Here is a 22,538-nt window from a genome sequence, read left to right as displayed (position 1 = left end):
TCCATTTTGTCATGAAATCCTCTATTTAATATTTATTTATTTACTTGATTTGAATTTTTTAGGGGCAGGTTGTCCATTTTGTGATATCTTAACTTGAATGCAGATAACAATAAACGCATCTTTAGAAGAAAATTTTAAGTAAAGAACAATTTCGATATCACAAATCCTAAACACCTTACAAAATAGAGAGATACATTCCTCCACAATTATACAAGTCATGTCCTCTATCATACAACCTTATCATGTAATTAGGTTTTAATCATACACCCTGGAAGAGATACATTCCTCCACAATTACACAACCTCATAAAGCACACTTAGAGGTCATCATGCAAATGCAATACATTATTGCTGCCAATTGTATTGCTGGTTGCGATTCCCAGACATGATGTTCGAGCTGCCACGCCCTGCAGCTGAAGTCCCATATGGAGGAGCGCCATGGGGGTAATTAGGGCCTCGAGGGGCAGCACCGGGCATGGCGCTAGAGCCATATGGGGGAGCGCGCCCTTGAGGTGGATATGCTCCTGTGCCATAACCTCCGCTACCTTGACCACGATTGGGATGGTTGTAGTTTCCAGAAGGATTTCCACCTGGTGGGTATCTTCCTGGCCCAGCTGAAGGCCGTGGCTTACCATAATGATGGCCAGGTCCTCCGGCTACCTGAGGCTGTCCACCATGCGCAGGTGGATTTTGACCTGCTCGCATCTGAGCATGCGCGTGCCCAGACTGCTGAATTGGTGGGAGTCGCGAATGCTGCTGATTGTGTTGTAGCTTCTGGCGCTTTGAGTTTTCTTCATGCTGGCGCTGTTGCTGGCGCTTTTTCTTTGTTTGGAACTCGTGGGAAGATTCATACTTGGGCAAACTGATGGATAGATTCACATTTCAAACATATGTGAGGACAGACAAATCAAAACTCTAAAGCCTCTACAAATAAAAAACAGAAGGAAAAGTTTTGAAGATCAAACCTTTTCGGATCACAAGGTAATGGATCTGTCCAGAAGTACTCAGCATCGAGAGCATCCTTTGCTGATATTCTCTTCATTCAAAAAGAATAAAGGGGAAGAATAACTGTCAAAATATGAATGTAAAGAGAAATCCTCAATTGCTTTGTAAAAACGGCATTGCTAGACTCTATCAAAATCCTATAGTAGAATGTATATGAAATGAGCAGACTGAATATGCAAGCTACTGCAAGAACAGGTATCAAAACTGACAAAAGTAAGATATTCTATTCTTAGGGGAGAAAAAGAGGTATGAGATAAGAAGTACAGAATAAAGAACTCAATCAGGTATACCTGAGATGGATCAAGAGTCAACATCTTGTCCAATAAATCCAATGCATGCCGGTCAAAGCTAGAAACAACAAATTCATCATTCATGTGTTCATTTACAGTGGCAAGATGCAAATAAAAAGAGCCAAGTGCCAATAACTTACTGTCTGAAGTGCTCTCTAAGTCGTCTTTTAATAACTCTACTAGGTTTGAAATTGTTATACCAAGGAATCTTTGAGACTCCAGGCCAGATTTCCTCGCTGGGAGTGCCACAGATGTCGAATATTTTATTTAATTGTTCCGGCTACAGTAGAAAACAAAACCACATTAGGAAGATATAACAGAGATGTAAAAGAAAAAGATAAACTAACGTCTAGAAAACTATCAATTTATCTCACAGCTCCTAACTTCTCTCAATGAGGTGGATGATAATCCGCACATTAACTTAGACGCCATATTTGCAATATCCAGATCGAAATCCCACTTTTGAAACCCCCTTCAAATTGACATCAGTATTTAGATGATAGTGAACATAAACTACCTCATCTTTCCCGGGAAATACTGGTTTCCCATTAAGAAGCTCAGCAAATATGCAACCCACTGACCACATATCCACAGCAGGGCCATACTTCGTGGTGCCAAGCAGCAACTCTGGGGGCCTAAAGTATTGAGCAGATTACTAATTAAATACAGACATGTATCTAAAAACTAGCTGATAATATTAGATCATATAGATGCCATATCTTACCTATACCACAAAGTAATCACACGATTTGTAAGGTTAGCATTATGATCACTTGAAAATGACCGGGCAAGACCAAAGTCTGCAAGTTTCAAGTTTCCTTCATTGTCTATCAGAAGATTTGAACCTGCAACACAAAACACAATATTAGCATAAAACACAGAAAGTAACTTTAGTTAAATTAGTATTTTAAGTGTAGACCTTTAATATCACGGTGAAGCACTTGATTTACATGACAGTAGTGCAGCCCTGTCAAAAGCTGTCTCATATAGCACTGAAGAAGAGGGAGAAAATGAAAATCATTCATCTGATTGTCACTCGTATCTGAAATGCCAATAAACTAAATATTCTTCCACTATATTACACCCATTCCAATACCTTAATCTGCGGCACTGAGAATCTCATTCCAGGACGATCAGCAAGGCCAGTTAAATCATGGTCCATGTACTCAAAGACCATATAAATCCCACCTCTGTACTTGTTACCATCTGGAGAATCAAGAAGTGAATATGCAAGCTATCAGCCTTGAAAGATACAGCAGAACAAACTTCATGTATCTCCTCACATCCTCTAAGTAGGTTTAACAAGAAGTATACATCATATACAGTCAAAACTGTGAAGGTTTACCTGGTGCAGGTGGCTCATCCTTCTCAGGACCTGGATACATAATACGAAAGACAGATATAAAAACTCCAAAAATGTGGGGCATAGAGAATTTATTGACATATAATCTAGGAAAAGGAAAGGAAAAACATAAGATTACCAGTAGAGGTGACGATTTCTTTTAGCTTGATGACATTTTCGTGGTGAAGTTTCTTTAATATTTTAATTTCACGGATGGCTGTTATGGGGAACTGCAGGCATATGTGGGGAAATTAATAACCATATCCTGGGATCTCTACTTGATGTAAAGACAATTAGAGTCATCCTTCGACATAATAATAGGAATCAGTTCAAACAGAACCAATAATCTAAACCATCAGGCATCAACAGACCAAGCTGAAAAGCATACCCCTTCTCTTTCATTGTCCATCCGTATCTTCTTCAAAGCAACAATTTCCCCTGTTTTGATTTCTCTTGCCATGTAAACTTGTCTGCAAGTACAATTTCCCACCTTAGGTAGTAAAAGAAACAACCCAACTCCTAAAACTAGGTCATCCGATCATATAATTTTGTACCCATATAGTATGAACTTTTTAGACAAAGGTCACAAATATCCATTGTCGTCCACCCCAAACAAGACAACCATCCACATTACTGTCTAAAGACACGTCATTGAATAGTTGTATATCATATAGCAAATTTAAGAACATTTGAGCATAGATAGCTCAATCCTTGAGAATCACATGAAAGATTCATGCCTCATTGAAAAAATCCATGCTTCACACTAGTTTTTCCCACTTGGAGTGAAATTTCTCGAGGAAATATCACCATAGCAAGGAAATCTAAGGAAATTAATGTACCCATAAGTTCCTTCGCCAATCTGCTCCAATTTCTCGAAGCAATCAACACTTCGAGAGCCCCAAGCAGGAATTTCTGTGGTGTTTAGCTGCTCCGGCGCCGCTATCGCCATTTCTCGTAACCCGAATTTGTTCTTGATTCTTCAAAGTAAAAACACAATCAGATTATGGTTTCGGGATACAATTAAGCGGTACTACCAAAAATTGCAGTTAAATCGTGTACCCAGAAAAAAGAGCATTGAAATTAGGGTTCAATTAATTCGGGGAAGAAGGGTGTTAACCTTCGAAAATTCACAAAAAAAAGGAGCTTTTTTGGCGGTGTAAGATAAAAAAAGTATGGGGGAATGTCGCGAGATGCGGAGCGGGGTAATGGCGAGGAGCGGCGATCTGCGGTGGTTTGTGCAGAGAAATAATTGTAAGGAAGAAAGTAGTTCAAGATAAACCAATAGCGAATTGGGAAAGTACGGTTTTTTATTTGCCTAAATATGGTTAATTAATACTTCCTCCTTCTCTAATAGGAGTAGGAAACAAAGATAAAAAGAAGATCTGATTGAACTATTCTTAAAATATTAAAGAATTTCTTAAATAGAATTGGTGAGACGTCCGTCTGGAAAATATGATCCAATTTTAAGGAAATGAGGGAGTAAATTTCTTATTATACTATCCTTTAATAACACATATTAGATGTTAATTGTGGAAATTATTTATTTATTCATCACTGTTAATATTAAATTTCTTATTATACTATCCTTTAATAACACATTAGATGTTAATTGTGGAAATTATTTATTTATTCATCACTGTTAATATTTTGGCAGAGGAATGATATGCTATATACCTTTGGGTTTCTTATATGAAGATCATTCTCATTTTACGCACGTTTAATGTTTTTCATTTTGATTTATATATATAATTGATTTTAATATATTAAAAAATATTATTGATAATTTTAATTTCACAAATTAAAATTATGATAGTTTACGTGTGAACAACCAGTTTTTTTTTCCTAATTTAGTAAAGGAGAATTATTAATAGTGGCCTGTGACGGTCTCAGTTGAGGGGAAATAAGAAAATTTTATGAATTCAAAGCAATAGGATGGATAAAAATAGTAATTCAATTATGACTACTACTACTATTTATTTTGATGAAATAAATTCTTTTTTTTATTTTATCATTTAATTTTTTAATCCTTAAAAATTATTTGATCATATGGTTGAAAGTATATTTTTTAGTTACTCGTTATTATAAAAATAAAAGTTAGTCCGTAAAACTGATTTTGATTCCATACAGAAAAATAAAAAAAAAGTACTAAAATTGAATTAGTTCATCAGTAGATTGAGTAGGTAGGGAGAGATCATGCTAGTCAAATGATCTCTAAAATTGACTTCAAACATTGAATTATATAGTAAACGCCTCTATTTACTAAAAGCAGCAGATGAGAGCAGATGATGGAGGAATGAGAGCCACAGCTCCTCTTTCTGGATTTAGGTATTTTTTATACACAGCCTTGAGCTTGTTCCCCGCTGCTCCGAAATGGAAACTCACCAGCATCTTCGCGCACGCCCTGAATATACCACGTCGAAAATCAATTAGTACATGCATAATATGGAAAGAGAAGAGGGATCATTGACACATACATCAACTGATCCTCAGAGTAGCCAGTGTGATGCTCCAGCGTCTCAGTCCACCAAGGGCTCCTGTTAAGCGCACAGCGTGCAGCATATACAGCAGAGGCTGCAATCTTCGAAGAGCTGTGCTCTATGATTGTCGTGTAACTCATCAAACCAAGCTCAGCATAGAAGAATGTCATGTTCTCCACCTACAACAAAGTAGGCAAATATTCAGTAATCACATGCATTCTTCAACTGCAAAAATATGTGGAAATTTGTTTTGATGAATGAATCTGAATTTACCTCCTTATCAGCAGGGACGGATGCTTTGATGTATCGAACAAGAAACACGTACGGAGTTGGAACAGTCAGGTACCACCCGAGCTTCCCAAGAATGACCTTCTCCATGATCAGCACTTGCTCCCTCACATAAGCATTATCCGATATGGCTATGAAGTCGCTCACCTCCGGAGCCCATATCTCCTCGTACTTGCAAGCAATCAGCATCGCGCTTATGCCAGCCAACTGAAGTTCCCTTCTCGGGACGGCCTTCACTGCAAGAAACCGGTCCACTATGTTGATAGTGAGGTAGAGGCTCTCAGGCACCAGTTCAAACTTCCTGTGAACTTCAATCAACCAGTCAACCAGAATGCCTCTCATTTTAGAGTTCACCTCTGGCTGTGAATCGATGTAATCATGAACTCTCCCATCTTCCTGAATAAGATAAAGGATTGAAATTCGTTACACAAACAAGCAAGGAGGGGCCATGATGATGATCAAACCAAATAGTATGTATTTGCACACCTCTGTTTCCTTATAGAAACTGTACATGTCTTCTACATACTCCACTGCTGCCAATTCGTTATCCGCATCAACTGCATCGATGTCTATCAGATGTTTTGGCCTTGTTGTCAGTCCAGAAGCAGCCTAGAACAAACCAATATCGTTAGAACAAGTTCACAATATGATGTTGATGCAAAATTTCTCAAGTAGAATTGGCTAGGCCTCACCTTGCTTCGAGCAGTAAGGATTGCAGTGAGACTTTTAGCAGACTTCTTCGGGGGTGCCTCCCTCAGTTTAGCACCATTTTTGCAGTCAGGATCTATGGCTAGCACAGCATCATTCTTTGGCTTAACAACAGCAACACCTTCCTTCCGATTTACGGCTGCTTTATTAGCTTTTGCAGCACCATCTTTTCCCACTAAAACATTGGCATTTTCTGGCTGCTGTTTCTGCAGATGATCAACAAGAATTAGTTGTGGGTTTGGATAGAGGAAACAAAGCATCATATAGACATAATTTTCAGGTCTTGCCTTGCAGGCTTGGGCTTGGCCATTTTCCAAGAGCTGAGCACCGAATCTCCTAGTTATAGGACGGGTGATCTGATTATGTGGCTTGCCTTCGGCTAGAGGCGCCGGAACCAAGTTTCCGATGTCTCTCAAGACCCTCCGATTCCTCGCTTCTGGCTGAGGATTCTTCTGCTTCCCTCCTCCAACTGATGACCAAATTAAGAATAATGCTTGTAGGATTACTCATCAAATTAAAGAAAGAAAAGATGTATTCTTTGACACACTTCAGCATAAGCGGCATATCACAATTTCATACATTTCCAACGACATACAAAGTGTTCAAGACCCATCCACCCAAATCTAACTCAATAATCAAACTGAAACAGAGTGTAAATATGTAATAGCCTATCATCATCCCTCCCAATCACATTGAAAAGTACTCCAAATAGATTAAGATAAAAAAAATGATCAAAACCTAATTTCAAAAGAACACTAAGAAAAAACACAGATTCAAAACAGTAATAAGAGGAAACAAAATGACTCGGAAAGGAAAAAAAATACTAATGATTAGGGCTCTTGTATTACATACCTATGCGTTGCTCAGGAGCAACAATTCTTGAAGCCATCTCCAAATCTAATTCTTCTTCTTCTTCGCTTTCGATTTCGATTTCTTCTTCACGGACGGCGAAAACCCCTCCAAGACTGGCCCAAAACGATGACAGAAGCACTCCGAGACGGCCGCTGCGCGTCTCTCCTCCTTCTTCGGCGTTATCCGTCGCCACAATGCAAAAAACTACACTCGGCCTTATCTCTCTGGAAATCTATTTTCTCTGAGAGCGTGGTCGGTGATGGAAGAGCGTCAATGGAAAAGAAAAGTATTCTACGAGAGCGGGCGATGTAAAATAAGTACTGCTTTCGCAACAACGGTCATATTCTTCAGCTTCGAATTTAATCCGTTGGATCTTGATTGATCCTACGGTTCTGATGGGCAATAAATCCACTATCCGTTGAGAGCCTTGTAACGCAATTCTTACTTTATTAATTTATTTTTATATATTTTACCCATCCTGAAGAACTTACTTTCTACTTGAATATATTCTTGTTGTTATAAAAAAATATTAAATTAAACTTTAGTTTTAGCTCGAAATATTTCGTGGATTGATATTTTGTAATTGCTTAATTAAAAATTGTTTAAAATTTGAACATTAATTTAAAACATTTTTCTCCACTCAATGCTGAAAGATTAACTTAAAACTGATTTTGATTAAGTTAATTCAAAGTACTTGTTTTCAAACATAGTAAAGTTTTTGTAATCGTCGATTCGTCGTAATCCATGTATATGTTGAATGTCTAAATTGTCAATTCTGAATAGCAATCAGTGAAAAATGATAATTTTGCAGTATTTAATAGTGAATCAAAGGATAAAGATTACATTTTGAATTCAAGAATGTTTGATGAATTTTACACAAGAAACATTAATTGTGTTTATTTTAAAAAAGTACTGTATTAGTATATCATCATTATCCACATTAGAAGAGCAACGTGGGGATGTAGCTCAAATGGTAGAGCGCTCGCTTTGCATGCGAGAGGCACGGGGTTCGATCCCCCGCATCTCCACGCCTTTTTTTTCATCTTAACCAACTATGTAAAGTGGCGATTATTTTGATAGGGCATAATATCCCAAGTCTAATTCCCTTTTTTGTTGTCTATTTTTAATCACTATTTTAATGGAATCAATCAAATGCTAGAACAAAATGCATTTAAATTTATCGTTGTAATATTACAGTAATCCACCCTCGTTTCTATGAAGAACTGTAGCTGAGCGAACTTAACGCTTTCTTTCAATCTAAGAGAAAATCAATAGAAATTGGGGAAAAGGATATAGTCTATCATCATCAAGTTACCAGCCCTGTCAATAAAAATCAGGATTCATTGGCAACATCTCCGTTCAACAACAAACCCTCAAAAGAGAGAACAAAATTTATGACCGACAAGGTGTTTAGCTGCGTTTCGCTGATGGGAGCAAGCAATCGTACACCCGTTCCATGCGCGACACAATGCTTAGCTTATGCGCAGTTTGGAGGCCTGGCTTTGCCAAATCAACAATATCCTGTCTCAAACTGATCATATGCTAAATCATTAGATAAACTATCTGCAATGCATCATACACCACGCACACAAACAAACAAGAAACAAGAAACAAGAAACAAACTAACCATATCCATTCACCAGTTTCTCTCGCGTGTCCTTCCACTGCACAGTGCAGGGAATCGAGAAAACATAATACCAAACCGTACATGCAATCAGCATCGTTTTCCTACAAAAAAATCGACCGACAATTATGCTTCCAAAAAGGAGATATAAAGCCCACATACTGATACAAGAAGTATCACTTAAGAGTAGACCCATGCTATAAATTCAATCACTAGATAGGAAGTTCAAGCAACAGATATTGGTAAAAAAGCTCCATACCAATCCTTGATCTTTGCAACTCTGAAACTGCATCGTAGCTCTTTCAATTTCCACAAGCAGTAGCCTTCTTTGAACACGAGCAACTCGTCCTCTTCCCTCAGCTCTGGTGTCCTGATTCGAGATAACAAGTAGTAAGGTTTAACAAAATACCACTTACCTTTTTTATTTCGATAATAACTAGACATACTTAAGGCTACTTTACATCAAAGACTTTCAAATAGGCACATCCAACTGAACGTAGGATATGACTTGAATCACTTGATTAATAAATACATCCAATTTATACTTCAATGAATTAAAATAACATGTCCCACATGTTTAGGTGGGGCACAAATCACACTTTTATCACTCAAACCTAAAAAAACACAATTTGTAGTCATACACGTATTTAATACCACGAAAAGGAAAAACTGGAGGCAGTTAAAAACTTTTCTAGCAATCTTCTGTTTTCAATCATAGTAAACGAGGCCTTAGTGTTCTCCTTTAAATCCAGTTAAAATAATTGATCAGCTATATGTCACCGACTCACCGCAATACCGAATGAACATAGGCTTTTTAACCATTCAGTGAACATATCAGAAATTAATACAAATAAGTTAACTTTTTATATAACACTATTAGCACACATCTGCAAGAGCTAAAAAGATTAGTTATACCTACACTATCAGAAAGATTTCCGGAAAATGCATCTATCAACACAACAAGCGGGTATACAGGCGTATGTAAAAAGCATATTATACTAATACTATCAGAAAGTTATTTGGAAAATGCATCCAAAAACATATAGAACAAGCAGGTTCACAGGTGCATGCATTATCATATGCTGCTACAGTAACCAGCCAGAAAATATCTTCCTAGCACAACAATCAAACAATAAAGTTAAGGGATGAATGGCTTACCCTTTTAAACCAAGCTCGCACCAACATGGCTAAAATGAGGGAGATAAAAAATGCAGGTAAAGCAGCTAGAATAGCAAAGTTGATTTCATTGGCTCTCAAGATCTGATCTAGCTCAAGCATCGCTCTGCGTACAAATTGATCATAAGCAACTTATTTCAGCAACCATACATTTGTCTATTTGTTTAATAAAAGTATCAGTTAACTCACTCACTCTTCTATATCCAGCTTCAACTTCTGAACCTGTGGGGAAAAAGTTAGTTCAAGACTCAGACCAAAAATTGTTCATTGCACTGAAGTCAAGTATGTTACCTGAATGAGAAGAGCTCGAACAAGCTCCCCACCCACAAGACCCTGAATTGGATGCATAAGTTCTTTCTCATACCTACAAATTTTGACTACTTTGGTCATCTGTTTGTGATGAAACGCAAAGTGCAAGCACTAGAACAAAATATCATACAACTGGGTTCCTTTGTTCCAAATGGCATTGCATTTCATATCCCATGTGCATATTTATGAAACCTCAAACACATGCCATGTGTGGATGATTCTAGAGTGCGAGAAGGGATGTAACTTAGAATTATAATGACTCATTTGATCAACATACAATCACATGTCAAGGCTTGCTTACTGCCATTCTAATAGACGAATAAACCAAAACCTTGAATTTACCACGCACAGTGTTGGACAAAACATTGAACTTCCAAAATGAAAAAGGAAATGCCACATCATAACCAATACATTAATTAAGGATTTTCCCTCAACAGAGTATCCATCAAATTCATTTCTATCATAAGATGAATGAAATTCATTGTGGATCCCTAAAAATCTAGTTTGAAAGTAAAATACGGAACCTACAAATTACTGGACAAAAAAACATAAACAATTTGAAACATGAAAACTGACCTGAACTCAGGAAAAGTAATCTATATATACACTGGGGAAGGATCCAGTGAGAATGATAAATATTCGTGAGAATTGAGAATGACGCATATATACAAATTACACATGCATTAAAGCACCTTAATTTCCATACATAAGAAATTCGCGAACAAAACCTTGGGTGTGAGTCCCACTAGTGTTGAATTATTCGAGAATTTCTTTATGCATTCGTAGTTTGTATTTATGTGTCATTCTCAGTTCAAGTTTCACTAGGGGATGCAAGATAAGAAAGTCTCTACAAGAACTTGTTGCAATTGATGCAAGAAATTGAATAAACTGGTTCTTACTTCTTACTAAAGGACAAAACCAAGAAAAGTCCTTATAAAATCTTACAAATTCACCTTTAAGCAATTATAATAATTTAGTTTACAGTACTAAAGCCTATTGTCCGGTTGTTTAAGATATAAGATCTGGAAAGAACTTTTACCTGACCATTACAAGCTCAAGCATTTCCTGGTCAGATGCATTCTCTGGAAATTTTTTAGCAGCCGTCTGCTCACTAAAAGCTAGGAGCATTCTGTTAAAGAGAAACAGGTGTTAATGCCATGTGGTAGAAAGATCAGGAATAAAGCAACCATAATAGAATAAAATATAAAATGGATTTAATGGAATTGGAACCATGCTCACATCCATGGTTATCTATATATACATAAGTCAATAGGTACAACATTACAGCATGGAACAACACAGTTCTCCAGAAGCATACTGCAGATGCACAAGATCCGGGTCCAATACAAAAGCATAATAATAAATGCATTATCAGTTTAACGAAAACATGTCAACAATCTACACAATAACAGACACCACTATCACTAAATCTATAGTAAACCAAAATGAAAGGATTTGAGTTCAGTACTTCAGTTTCTTGCATTTCAGCCTGCTAAAGAGAAATCATCCATCCCATAAAAAAATTGAAGAACCAACAGCGAAAAGTTTTACTATAATCACTCATATGAGAAGGCAAAAGACTAGTTGGTAATAAAAGGTGGCATAGCAGTGAGTAAGTAGCATGAAATAAACCACTATAGCAGGTACATCAAAGAATTGAAACCTTAAAGCATAGCATTTTTTATTTTATTTTTCTCAAAACACAGTTTGGATTGTTGTTTTTGCAAATCACTCCAGAACTAGTTACTGGTTAACAAGAAATTTTTTGAGCTATAATCACGAATCTCAAAGTAGGGGGTACCAGATACCAGGCATTGAACTCAAAAGAAAGAACATGAAAACAAGAAGTGAAGCTGTTAAGAAGGTCCTATACCTTTATTATAGGAGCACCAAATCCTAAAAACATTACTAGCAAACACTTCAGTGAGTTGTTTAGTGGCTCTTAGTATACAGTCTAGAAATTCTACTTTGATGTGTAAGGGCATGAAATGCAGTAAGTACAGGATGTAAATTATTAAACAGTTATCGGTATTCAGATAAACTAATAGTAACAATTAAAGTTTTATTGTTATCATGAGCTACTAGCAAGGTATTGAACCAGCCAACCTATGCAGAGAGTCAGCAGTCAACTGTACTTCTTCACGTTCCATTACACCTTTCTGCCTTTTCCTGAAGGTCTCAAAAAGCTCGTCCCTTATGGCCAAAATCTGGTTTGCAAGATTGGTGGATCAAAGATAGTTTAGAGGTCATGTCGAATATAGATGCACCATTTCCAAGTCAGTTTCCTTAAGAAACAATCCCAGTAGGAGGAGCATGCATATGATTAAAACTCAATCAACCAAGTACTAAATACAAAAGTCACCCATAAATTATTAGTCCTGGATTTACTTTTCTTTTCTTTTTGGGGGGTAAACATTACATCACCTTATACCTAAATATTACTTTGTAGGAAATTTAACTCAGCATACTATTTCTCCAAAGTACTGCTGAGAGAGCGTGATCAAAGTTAGCATTTTAGGATTAACACAGGAAGAATTAAATAACAGAGGCTATGGATGACCACAGAGGGCAGAACTCTGACACTGTTGTCCAAATAATCTAAAGATACATAAAGCACAAGCAATATGTTAAGCCAATGTTACATTTTTTAATACTCCATCTGATTTCAACACAGACGTGACCTGGATGAATTATCATTGAATCGAATGTATACATGTTAAGCCAATGTTACATTTTTTACTACTCCATCTAATTTCCATGAAGATTCCTAATCATGTATTCATGTTTTACGCCATTGAAAGAAAACAAAAAATAAGAATTCTACATGTCACCAATCAATCAATATTTTTTACAATGTACTGGAAGCACTGTATTATTCACAGGAGAATAGATTTTTCCTTATCAAGTACCATCTCCATAAACTCCTCCTACTGCTTAGACACCCTGAGACATTTAAATACAATGTTTTCACAAAAGTTGGAAGAATTTTTTAACTAAAGTCACTGAATATTTTAAGTTTGAGTTATCAGGAAATAAGACTCACAATCAGTGCTCACTTAACATGAATCAAAACAAAAGATCAGTTAATAATAAACCAAGAGGGTTCAGGGAGTCTTACTGGCTGCTCTACATGATCATTCCAAAAGCTTAGGGTTGAATCCTTGGCCTCTTTGATCCAGTTGTCAATGTCAGGGCTTCCCATTAACTTGCTATGACGAAGAAGCCACAATGAGCAAAAAGATATTCCCAAAGCTCCACAGCTATAGCGCATCCAGTATAAAGTTAATTTCCTTGGCTTGCGATGTTTAGAAACCTAAATGAAGTTGAGGCATGTAGAGATTTAAGCCTCAAAGTACATTGTCGGCACAATGAAAATGCAAGACATGTGTTGCATTATAGTCAACAAGAGCTCTCATGACAGAACAGTTAAATTGCTATCTCATTCTAACAATCCTAATAGCATGTGTGGAAGAGTTACAGCATCAGTAAATGCTATTGCAATCCTGGTTGTGCTTCATCATAATATTAATTCCTTTTCAATAAAAAAATGGGGTGAACCGGGCCAATTTTATAGAAGAAATCAATTACAAGTTCCATTCAAATTTGAGTCCCTTGTTATCATAACATTTAACTCTTGGTTATCTACATGCGATTTATAATATACTTCCAAAAGTTGCAATATCCTCTAGATAAAGGAATATTTATATTTGACATACAGTTTAGTTCCACGTATGCCTACATGCAGGTGCAAGGAAACCAAAATGAACAATTAGAAATAGCAAGTACACATCAACAAGAATTATATCAAGATATTTCTTACAATCAAAGACAAATATGAGTCCAATTTCTGCAGATTTCCATAAATCAAATTGATGGCATCTTTGATCACACACTCAGTCCACTGGGAACCCTCCTGATTAACTTCTGGAAGTTGTGCAAAAATCAAAGGAATTGAATAACTTCCATCCACTGATGAGCCAGTCTGCAAGCATATTGTACAAAGATTTTGTTGGAAACAGCAGTAGAGGGATACGTGAGACATATGTGCCTTAGGGAAAAATATGTACAACAATGCTTTACAGTGTAGGAGGGGTAACTAGCAGAATAAAATAGTGGTTATCAAGTATGGCACTTACTTGACGATGAGCATGAAAATGGCCAATGGATGCTTCCAGATTCAAAAATATTTCATTTATAGCAACCAATAATGAGGGCAATGAGTTCTCCAGATCCTTAACCAGATTCTCTCCACTTTTGTCGACCTCCATATAGACCTATGTCCATCACTCCATTGTCATGAAAATGTATACTCCCTCCGTCCACAAAAAATAGATCACTTTTGCCATTTTGGGACGTCCACAAAAAATAGATCACTTTCTAAAAATGGAAAGTTTATCTCTCATACTTTTCCCACTTTTTCTTCCCTCTCTCATACTTTACTCACTTTTTCTCCCTAACTCTCTTACTTCACCTACTTTTTCTCCTCATCTCTCTTACTTTACCAATTCTACATTAAAACCCGTGCCGAACAACAATAGATCTATTGTTTGTGGACGGAGGGAGTATTTATTAATGAAAATGGAACTGACTCAATTGATACATGCCCATGATACAATCTAATCAGTTGCAACTGAAATATTGATTCACTCTGATCGCTCAAAGTATCAAATGCCTAAACTTATGATACCAGGATGGCTTCAACAACATTACAGGGTACCCAACAGATACAACCAACACATATATGACAAATCAGAATATCTAACCTTGGCCAAGAATGTAGCTAAAGAGTATCTCAAAGAAGTCAATACACTAATCCTCTCAGATATATGAGAAGATGCTGAGCAATAGAGCTTCTGGAAGCCAGCACCATCAGCAAGAGAATCATGTATCATTTGACGAGTACCATCGATAAATGCACCAGGCCCTCTTTGGCATATCATGAAGTATGCTTTACGAGTATTTGAAAACTGAAACATCACATCAACAAGCTCAAAATTGACACCAGTGGCAATACTATTAGCTACCACCACTGATAATAAACATTTTTTTATGCTGACCTCAGCTGTGGACTGCCAAAACAACAAATTCTTCTGAACAATGTGCAAATTTCGAAGTGTGTGGTCAATGATATCATCCAGCACAGCAAAAATTCTACTTCCCTCAGATGTAATCCTGCATGTGGAGAATGTAACAGCATGTACAGTAACAAACAACGGTTGCATAATTACCACTAAACTACATCTTCTTATTGATGAGGCCAGCTAGCACTGTCTATCAGAAATGAAAATTGTGCTCGAATAATTAACAAAAACTATCTACCCTGATCCTCCGATGTAATCAGTGGAGCATAATGTGCTTTTCCATTAGGTAAACTGTGCTAGCATGTATTGCACAGAATTTTTCACAAAAAAACTTGCACAGCAAGTTTCTAGGTTCTTCCCCGAGTCTTCCATGCCAACCTTATCTAATGAAAGCGCAAAACAAAACAAAAAAAATCATCCGATTGTCCGATTAAATAGTAGAAAATCATACGTAGAAGCGCGGTCGAGAGAAGTAATGGAGGCGACAGAGGGCAAGGGTAGGGGAAGGCAAGTTTTCCTGCTCCTCCGTCGCGTACTGCCGTATAAGTTCGCGATCCTCCTCAATAGATAACTGTCGACAGAAATAGCCGATAAAGGGGAGAAGTCTCGGAGGCGGTTGTGGAGATAGTTGGAATAAAATGCGAGCAGAGCTTTGAAACTGTTTGATGCCGGCGGTGGGGAATCACTCTCAGACGAGACCTCCATTGCTGAAGCGCACCGAGCTTGCTAGAAAGTTTCCAATAATCTAGAAAGAGAGGGACACACACTGAAGGTGCGATGTTTGCAGAGGGAAATTATAGGTCGTCTCCTCTGTCGAAAAAATTAATTTAGAAAGGGTCTTTTGTATTAATTTGATTAAATATTTTAAATTTTAATCGTATCATCTTTCTATTTATTCCAGAGATCTGGTCAGATAGGATCACCTAATGCTTTTCCTATTCTATCCCCTACTCCACCTCTCATGAACATAACTAAGGGTCCACCATCATATTTTATGTTTGTAAAAGGTGAAGCAGGGGATGGAGTAGGGAAAGTATTAGGTGATCCCAACTGAGATCTTCGGAGTACTATAATTTTTTGAAAATTCCTCTATATCATTTCTAAAAAACACTTAGACATCGTTGATGTTGGATTTGAATTTTGATGAGTTATAAGATTAAGACTTTGTGGGAAAAAAAAATTAAGACTTTGTGAATATTTTGAAGCTACCTTAAAAATAAATTCTGATACTTAATCTCGAGACGATGTTATATAGTCTTAGCTTACAGTAAGTGATAAAATTAATCACGTGTCAATTTAAATTCGGAATAAGTGAATTTTTAGCAATCCAGTCCAACAACCACTCTATCAAAAACTCTAGGTCCTATTACAAAATCCAAATTAATTCTATAACACTTAGATTACATTTTCCAAGTGGTAATAGCACTCGAGAATCGAGATACCTCTTCCGCTTAGGATTAACAACATGCTCGATCAGATTAGCTTGTTATTTCAGTTTTCATTAAACCTTTTGTATATTGATCAATTATTTCACGAATTGTTTGTAGTTTAAGTTAAAATTACAAAATACATATTGGAAGGGCAATGGGTGAATAAGGTGAAAAGTATTACGAAGGATTTGTTGTTTTGGCCAAAGACGAAGCCAGAAATTTTATATTGGGGGGCCCAAATTTTAGATAGTTTTTCGTATCGGTATAGCCAAAAATTGTTGCAACATAGGCAATAGGGAGTTGCAAGAGATATAGATGAATAATGAAAGGGCAAAAAACTCGAGATACGTAATAGAAACTAAATATAGATGGGTTGGTCTTCTGTTAGAAAACAAAGTGCAAGTAAATTAGAAAATAAGATTAAAAATCGGATATATGGAAATAAATAGCAGTCCGGATAAAACTCTTCAACATAAAAATGTAAGAAAACAAAACAAAACAAATACTCATATGAATATAGTTCATGTCTAAATCTCAAATGCAATTTCACATAAAAACTGAACAGTCTAATAAATTGCAAAGATTGCTAGCATTATAATAGATCCCAAAGATAAAATATTTAATTTCGAATAACCAAAAAGACATAATCGTGTTACAAACATACAATTATCAAATAAATTTGTCAATGCATTTATTTTATTTGATACAGTATGTTCTTGTTTATCTAATTAGGTACATTACTTTTCCATAAGTAATTAATTATCCATTTACTAAGATTAGTGAAATTTTATTCAATGAAATGATAATTGCCATACAGTATACAAATGCATTTATTGTAGATTATAGAAAAAAGGAGTATTAGACAAAAACAAGGAAAATAGATCGATTTGTTCATGAGGGGTTTCGAACTGGGACACAAAATAAGGAAAATAAAACAATTGGACATAAAACAAGAAAAATAAACAGATTTGTTGTTGGGGAGAGTCAAACCTGGGGCATTAAGAATAGAGTCTTGGGCCCAAACCACCTGCACTACCTTAGAATTTACGTTATTATAGGGAATATATATAGTAATAACAACATTAGCTGGGGGGCCCAGTGACCCCCCAGGCCCCATAGTGGCTTCGTCACTGGTTTTGGCAGTCAACAGCTGAGGTCTACATGCAGAAAGAATAGAATTATTTTGTTAAAAAACTTTAGCATCCCCGAAAATGATTTGATAAAAGGTGCTAGATTAGTTTGAAGTAGCAGGAAAGAGTCAACACCTGCTTGAGGGGACAGAAATAGTAGAAAAATCCAATGTTTCTCCACCAAATATTAGGAAAAGAAATATGAGGGTTATAAGCACTCTCCGATCATTAAATATTGATGCTCGGGTCTATAGAACTCCCTGGGAAAGAAATGAACATCAATGTAAAGAATGCACATTCAAACCAAACCTGCACATTCAGACTAATAAATCTATAATCACGCGAAATAGAACTGGAAGAGAGAGAAAATGAGGAGTAAATTACAAATCCTAAATACTAGTAATAAAATTTGATGTTGGTTGCTTTTACATATCGTATAGAATTACTAATAAGAGAACAAGGAAACTTGTAATGCTCTGCGCCTATCCGTTAAACTCTAACACAACCTAGTTTCATTCTTCTAGTCGCCTATATACATCTAGCCATATTATTAGCAAACTAAGTTACTAAGCTGTACAAGATGCAGGTAAAATGCGACATAACCAGAACATTGCAGCAAATCATCCTTCCTCGTCATAATCTTCATCTTCCTCATCCATTCTTTTATTTAAACTGGCAAGTTGAATCACATCAAAACCTAGCATTTCCATGTTATCTAGGGACCACCCATGAATATCTTCGTGTCTTGTTCCAGGCGATGGCTTTTCGGAAGAGTCGCAAGGGGTGGTTCCATCATTCAAAAGGATGGAATCACCATTCTCGTCTAACTCAACATTGAGGTCAAAAGTAAATACTGCCTTATCTGCATCTTTTCCGCCTGTAGTTCTTGAATCTGCAGTAGTATCAGCTACAACAATACATGACCTCTCCAGGTTTTCATTTGGGTTTTTGCCACTCTGGTTAGAGATGTCAGAATCATAATCAAGTCTTTCAAACTGATCAAGTGATTCTCTGTGCAATTTTTTACTGCCTCTGCCACGACCTCTGCCCCTACCCCGACCCCTGCCCCTGCTTCTTTCATTGCTGCTCGTTGGGCTAGTCTCATGCTACAAATAAGCATCCACCAAGGACCAATAAATGTTAGTAACACAAAAACTATGAAATTACAAGTTGAACATGCATTCAAAAGTATATTTCTCACTGTCCCAGACTTTCAGTTCGAGGGAGCATTGAAACATCCAAATAAGTGAGTAGGGAAGAATACTCTTATCACAGAAAAAGTAATTTACATATATTTACTAGCCTTTTGTAGAACAAGATCGGTCGGGTTTACAGAAGCAGGTATTAGTGATAGATCATAAGCGTCACCATTAAATAGCAAGTTGATATCCAAGACAAAACATGAAAAAATGGTACAAAATGCATGGATAATATATAGTTGGATATATTATTTGTTATATCAACTATAAATGTTCCTAGGTTATAGATATACGTGTTGGGTAAGATATTGGTTTTCATATATGATTACATGCTAAAATTCAAGATCAAGTAATCTCATAAACTACATACCATGCGTATCCTTTTCAAGCCATGCATATTACCGCACTTGTCATCAGATGAATTCTCCCTGCGTGAAATAATATATAGCACATAAATTTATATTCATCAAATTTCTTTTCTCAAACCAGAAGTAGCTATTTTATATGCATCCCAACCTTTTGGTAGTAGACTTGTCCTCGTTTGCAGCATCTACACCACCCAGGTCAGATACCTTGCTTACAGTATCCCGCAGGAAATCAAACATGTTGACGCGATGTACACATTGCTTCCTGCAAGAGAAAGGAGTAAATTTACATGATAAAGTGAAGTGATGATGTGTCTGTAGCCAGTATGCTTCAAAGTTCAAACTCTCAAAGAAATGTGATGCTCTACAAGAAACTTACAAATGCATAGAATTGAGAGTTTTCGCCCCCCCGCTTTATGGTAACCTCATAAGTCTGGTCGCATAGATCTTGTAGAAACAGTTCCAAAGCTTTAGCTGAATGTTCATGTGCACAAACATATTAACGCTTAACAGACAACAAAAATAAATCCAGCATAACATGAAAAACACACTTTAGTTTGTCACACATATATCCCAAAAATTGGTAAATAGATGGCAAGTATGAAACAAATAGGAGATAATACATACATACTAGAAGTGGTACGGCCATAGCTACGTCCTCATAAGCTTGCATTATCTTTTTTATTCGAGTCTGCAAAATGAATTTTAAGTCACACTATATGACAATTTTATTCATCAAGATAGTACATAGTGGTATTGATGGTACATAGAACTCATTCCCCACACAAAAGATCCACTTGAAGAATAAAAATATTCTATAAATCATAGTTCAATTTCCAGGAAATCCATCAAATAGCTGAGGCATGTCTGGGCAGGGTTAAGGAGTTTCCTTTCCCGTAAACCATGCACGCGGAACACTTAATAACATTCCATACATGATACATCAAAATTTGTCAAACTAGTGCGAATTTTATAACCAATTATTGTTTAATGTAATGGCGTAGCAAACATGCAATTTAGGGGTAAATAATTCCTTTGTTTTCCGAAGGCAAATATATAAATTTTACAAAAGCAACCGCCACAGCCCCTACCCGCCAACTGCTACATTCAAATCTCGCACAAAACCAACATAAAAAACAACTACATCGAACTTCGTTCCTCGCTAAAGACGTGTTACTCTATAGTATTAGAGGCCTAGTCGCACATTTATCCCTTGATATTCCTTTGAATTCAGTTATAATCAATAAAAAATAGGGAGACAAAAAAATCTGACATAGTTATTTCATTAGTAGCAAACAGAATCTGAAATTTGAATTTCAATTCAGGCTTGCAGAGATACAAACAAATTGCATAATTTAAGCACAACAAAAGAGGTGACACCATTTACACCACTCAGAAAATTATAAACGGAAAAAGTGAAAACAGTAACATGTAAACACTAAATTACCGCTGGAAACCGAGTGTCGAGCTTCTTTCTCATGGCTCAGCAACTCCAATTTAGTAAACCCTAGCTTCAAAACAATTTCCCAATACATAGAGAGTGGGCAAAAACATATGCATGTACCCCAGTTTGTATGTATCGTGTGTATATATACGAAGCTTCCCAGCGCAAAAGGTAGTATAACTCTGTTGTATAAAGTTGGAAATCGTTACGATAAAATCGTAGTATAATTATTTATAATAATTAATGAAAATGAGGGAATATATTAATGTAGATTTTCTTACGAGACCTTAATGATTTTGACTTAACATAACTAATAAGTAATGATTTATCAATTATGCCGTAGTTAGAAAAGAAATCTGCACTCTATCATATTTTTATTTATAGTTTTCATTTTTATTATTATAATCATTTAATAGAAAAGTAAAGTTCAAAATTAACCTTTTAGCCCTTATTATAGTAAATATATTGTTTGATTTACATAACTCATTAATCATATAATTATATATTTAGAATTTAATTGTACAAATACCAGAAATATAATTGTGACACATTATTATATAATTATTTGGGATTAAATTTAAAATTTAATCTCATTGACTATATTATTTAATTATAAAATTTAAGGGGTATGTTAGGGTGCCACTACCCCTTAAAATAACACCATACCACCATTCCTAGCCAATCATCTGTACACGTGGACGAATAATAAGCTGCCACGTGGCAAAAAAAAAAAAAAAAACTGAAAAAGACGGTCAACAATTTGTTGGTCTTTATACAGCAATATTTCTTGTCCAATAATATCCGACACACTATACAGCAATCTATCTGTGTAGTGTTTGTAATATTGTTGTGTATGTGGTGTCACAATGTCATTTTAAGAGGGATTATCATTTTAACACAAACCTAAAATTTAATCTTTAAAAGTCAATGGGTTGTGGACGAGGGTGGATTGGCAATACAATAAGGGTGTGTTTGTTTGGTATGATGGGGATGGGTCAAATAAGGTGAGTTCCATCAGCCAAACTATGATTGTTGTCTCAACACCATATCTTGTGTGAGGTTTGGTTGGTATGATTCATCACACCCAAAAAGTTATACATGCTTTGATTCAGCCTTCACAAACCTCTGATAGCAACAAGATTGGACAAAATTGTCCTCGTAAAAATTGCTTATTCCCAACTTTGTCCTCATCAACCCTATTTCATTTTAATTGCAAAATTAATTAACACAATAACTACACAACAATATATTGACGAGAGGATTTATACGTGCCTGGAAAATCAGCTTCCATGTCGACTCGTCGGCTGACACTACCTTGTCTTTCATTTTCCAATATGCTCCGTTTGTCCTCACAACTTTCTTGAACGTCAAGTGTCGGGCCTTCATTAGTTTCACTCTATCTTCGGTAGAAAGCTCAGCGCCGAAAGGAGGGTTGATCACTCCACGGAGAATGTGAAGCACTTCCTCAGAACCGCAATCTTCGTCCCATTCCCAGCCACCCCTCATATTAACCATAGTCGAGAGAAGGAGGCATTCCATCTCTCGACTCCACTTCCCCCGGTAGAAGAAAGCTGTCTGTGGACGAATGGGTGGGTTCATTTCAACGAGATGGGTTTCAGTGGGTAATTTTGTTATCTTTATCTTACCTTATATATACCAGCAGTTCGATACTTCATCCATCTTCATTAATGGTTGTTGTGGTTGGGCAATTATACATGATGATAGATCAATGTCAAGTCTATGGTTAGGGAGAAGCCGACCTCGGTCTTGTACCGTGTTTTAGATGCAAAAGGTGGAGAGGAGATGATTGAAGAGCGTA

At 36.4% G+C, this 22,538-nt stretch overlaps 3 protein-coding genes, 1 non-coding gene and 1 pseudogene across 6 annotated transcripts; 1 reads left to right on the top strand and 4 right to left on the bottom strand.

Annotated features, from left to right (window-relative positions):
• Positions 1-132: 132 nt before the first annotated feature.
• Positions 133-3,940, bottom strand: LOC125222068 (cyclin-dependent kinase C-2-like). 2 transcript variants are annotated; one of them, XM_048124485.2, is made up of 13 exons: positions 3,696-3,940; positions 3,476-3,613; positions 3,025-3,106; positions 2,776-2,866; positions 2,640-2,669; positions 2,391-2,500; positions 2,214-2,286; positions 2,019-2,139; positions 1,812-1,929; positions 1,435-1,574; positions 1,295-1,352; positions 965-1,035; positions 133-861 (listed from the first exon to the last, which is right to left on the bottom strand). In XM_048124485.2, the coding sequence occupies exons 2-13, from the start codon at positions 3,583-3,585 to the stop codon at positions 345-347; spliced, it is 1,521 nt and encodes a 506-aa protein (XP_047980442.1). In that variant the 5' UTR covers positions 3,586-3,613; positions 3,696-3,940; the 3' UTR covers positions 133-344. The 2 variants fall into 2 exon arrangements, with proteins under 2 accessions (XP_047980442.1, XP_047980441.1); XM_048124484.2 differs by having other exon boundaries at positions 3,754-3,940.
• Positions 3,941-4,768: 828 nt separating this feature from the next.
• LOC125222071 (G2/mitotic-specific cyclin S13-7-like) lies at positions 4,769-7,247 on the bottom strand. Its single transcript, XM_048124489.2, has 7 exons — positions 6,962-7,247; positions 6,397-6,578; positions 6,094-6,315; positions 5,888-6,010; positions 5,387-5,797; positions 5,111-5,292; positions 4,769-5,037 (listed from the first exon to the last, which is right to left on the bottom strand). The coding sequence occupies exons 1-7, from the start codon at positions 6,996-6,998 to the stop codon at positions 4,896-4,898; spliced, it is 1,299 nt and encodes a 432-aa protein (XP_047980446.1). The 5' UTR covers positions 6,999-7,247; the 3' UTR covers positions 4,769-4,895.
• A 669-nt stretch (positions 7,248-7,916) lies between these two features.
• Positions 7,917-7,989, top strand: TRNAA-UGC (transfer RNA alanine (anticodon UGC)). The gene has a single exon. It is a non-coding gene; the product is annotated as a tRNA-Ala (tRNA).
• A 125-nt stretch (positions 7,990-8,114) lies between these two features.
• Positions 8,115-15,974, bottom strand: DGS1 (dgd1 suppressor 1). The gene is made up of 14 exons (XM_048119313.2): positions 15,603-15,974; positions 15,128-15,242; positions 14,834-15,037; positions 14,207-14,344; positions 13,891-14,052; positions 13,189-13,383; positions 12,177-12,277; positions 11,110-11,199; positions 10,053-10,125; positions 9,955-9,983; positions 9,744-9,867; positions 8,845-8,955; positions 8,589-8,689; positions 8,115-8,492 (listed from the first exon to the last, which is right to left on the bottom strand). Exons 1-14 carry the CDS (start codon positions 15,854-15,856, stop codon positions 8,372-8,374), a joined length of 1,818 nt encoding a protein of 605 aa, XP_047975270.1. The 5' UTR covers positions 15,857-15,974; the 3' UTR covers positions 8,115-8,371.
• Positions 15,975-18,106: 2,132 nt separating this feature from the next.
• On the bottom strand, positions 18,107-20,918 carry LOC125224004 (uncharacterized; annotated as a pseudogene). The gene is made up of 6 exons (XR_016131839.1): positions 20,723-20,918; positions 19,903-19,966; positions 19,655-19,749; positions 19,427-19,540; positions 19,281-19,338; positions 18,107-18,817 (listed from the first exon to the last, which is right to left on the bottom strand). The product of XR_016131839.1 is annotated as an uncharacterized LOC125224004 (transcript).
• Between the last annotated feature and the right edge of the window lie 1,620 nt (positions 20,919-22,538).

The sequence above is a fragment of the Salvia hispanica genome, chromosome 1 (genome assembly GCF_029641045.1).
Source record: "Salvia hispanica isolate PSC_SH4W2 chromosome 1, Shi_PSC_v1, whole genome shotgun sequence".
Taxonomy (NCBI): Eukaryota; Viridiplantae; Streptophyta; class Magnoliopsida; order Lamiales; family Lamiaceae; genus Salvia; species Salvia hispanica.
This window is presented reverse-complemented; position numbering and strand designations above follow the sequence as displayed.

Coding starts and splice junctions, on each gene's coding strand:
- LOC125222068 (XM_048124485.2), bottom strand. CDS start 3,585: ATGGCGATAGCGGCGCCGGAGCAGCTAAACACCACAGAAATTCCTGCT. Junction 2,867..3,024: donor TGGACAATGAAAGAGAAGGG/GTATGCTTTTCA, acceptor ATATGCCTGCAG/TTCCCCATAACAGCCATCCG. Junction 1,575..1,811: donor TATTTCCCGGGAAAGATGAG/GTAGTTTATGTT, acceptor TTTCTACTGTAG/CCGGAACAATTAAATAAAAT.
- LOC125222071 (XM_048124489.2), bottom strand. CDS start 6,998: ATGGCTTCAAGAATTGTTGCTCCTGAGCAACGCATAG. Junction 6,579..6,961: donor TGCTCCTGAGCAACGCATAG/GTATGTAATACA, acceptor TTTGGTCATCAG/TTGGAGGAGGGAAGCAGAAG. Junction 6,316..6,396: donor GCCAAGCCCAAGCCTGCAAG/GCAAGACCTGAA, acceptor GATCATCTGCAG/AAACAGCAGCCAGAAAATGC.
- DGS1 (XM_048119313.2), bottom strand. CDS start 15,856: ATGGAGGTCTCGTCTGAGAGTGATTCCCCACCGCCGGCATCAAACAGT. Junction 12,278..13,188: donor ATGATCATGTAGAGCAGCCA/GTAAGACTCCCT, acceptor CTTGCAAACCAG/ATTTTGGCCATAAGGGACGA. Junction 10,126..11,109: donor CTTGAGCTTGTAATGGTCAG/GTAAAAGTTCTT, acceptor CAAAATTTGTAG/GTATGAGAAAGAACTTATGC.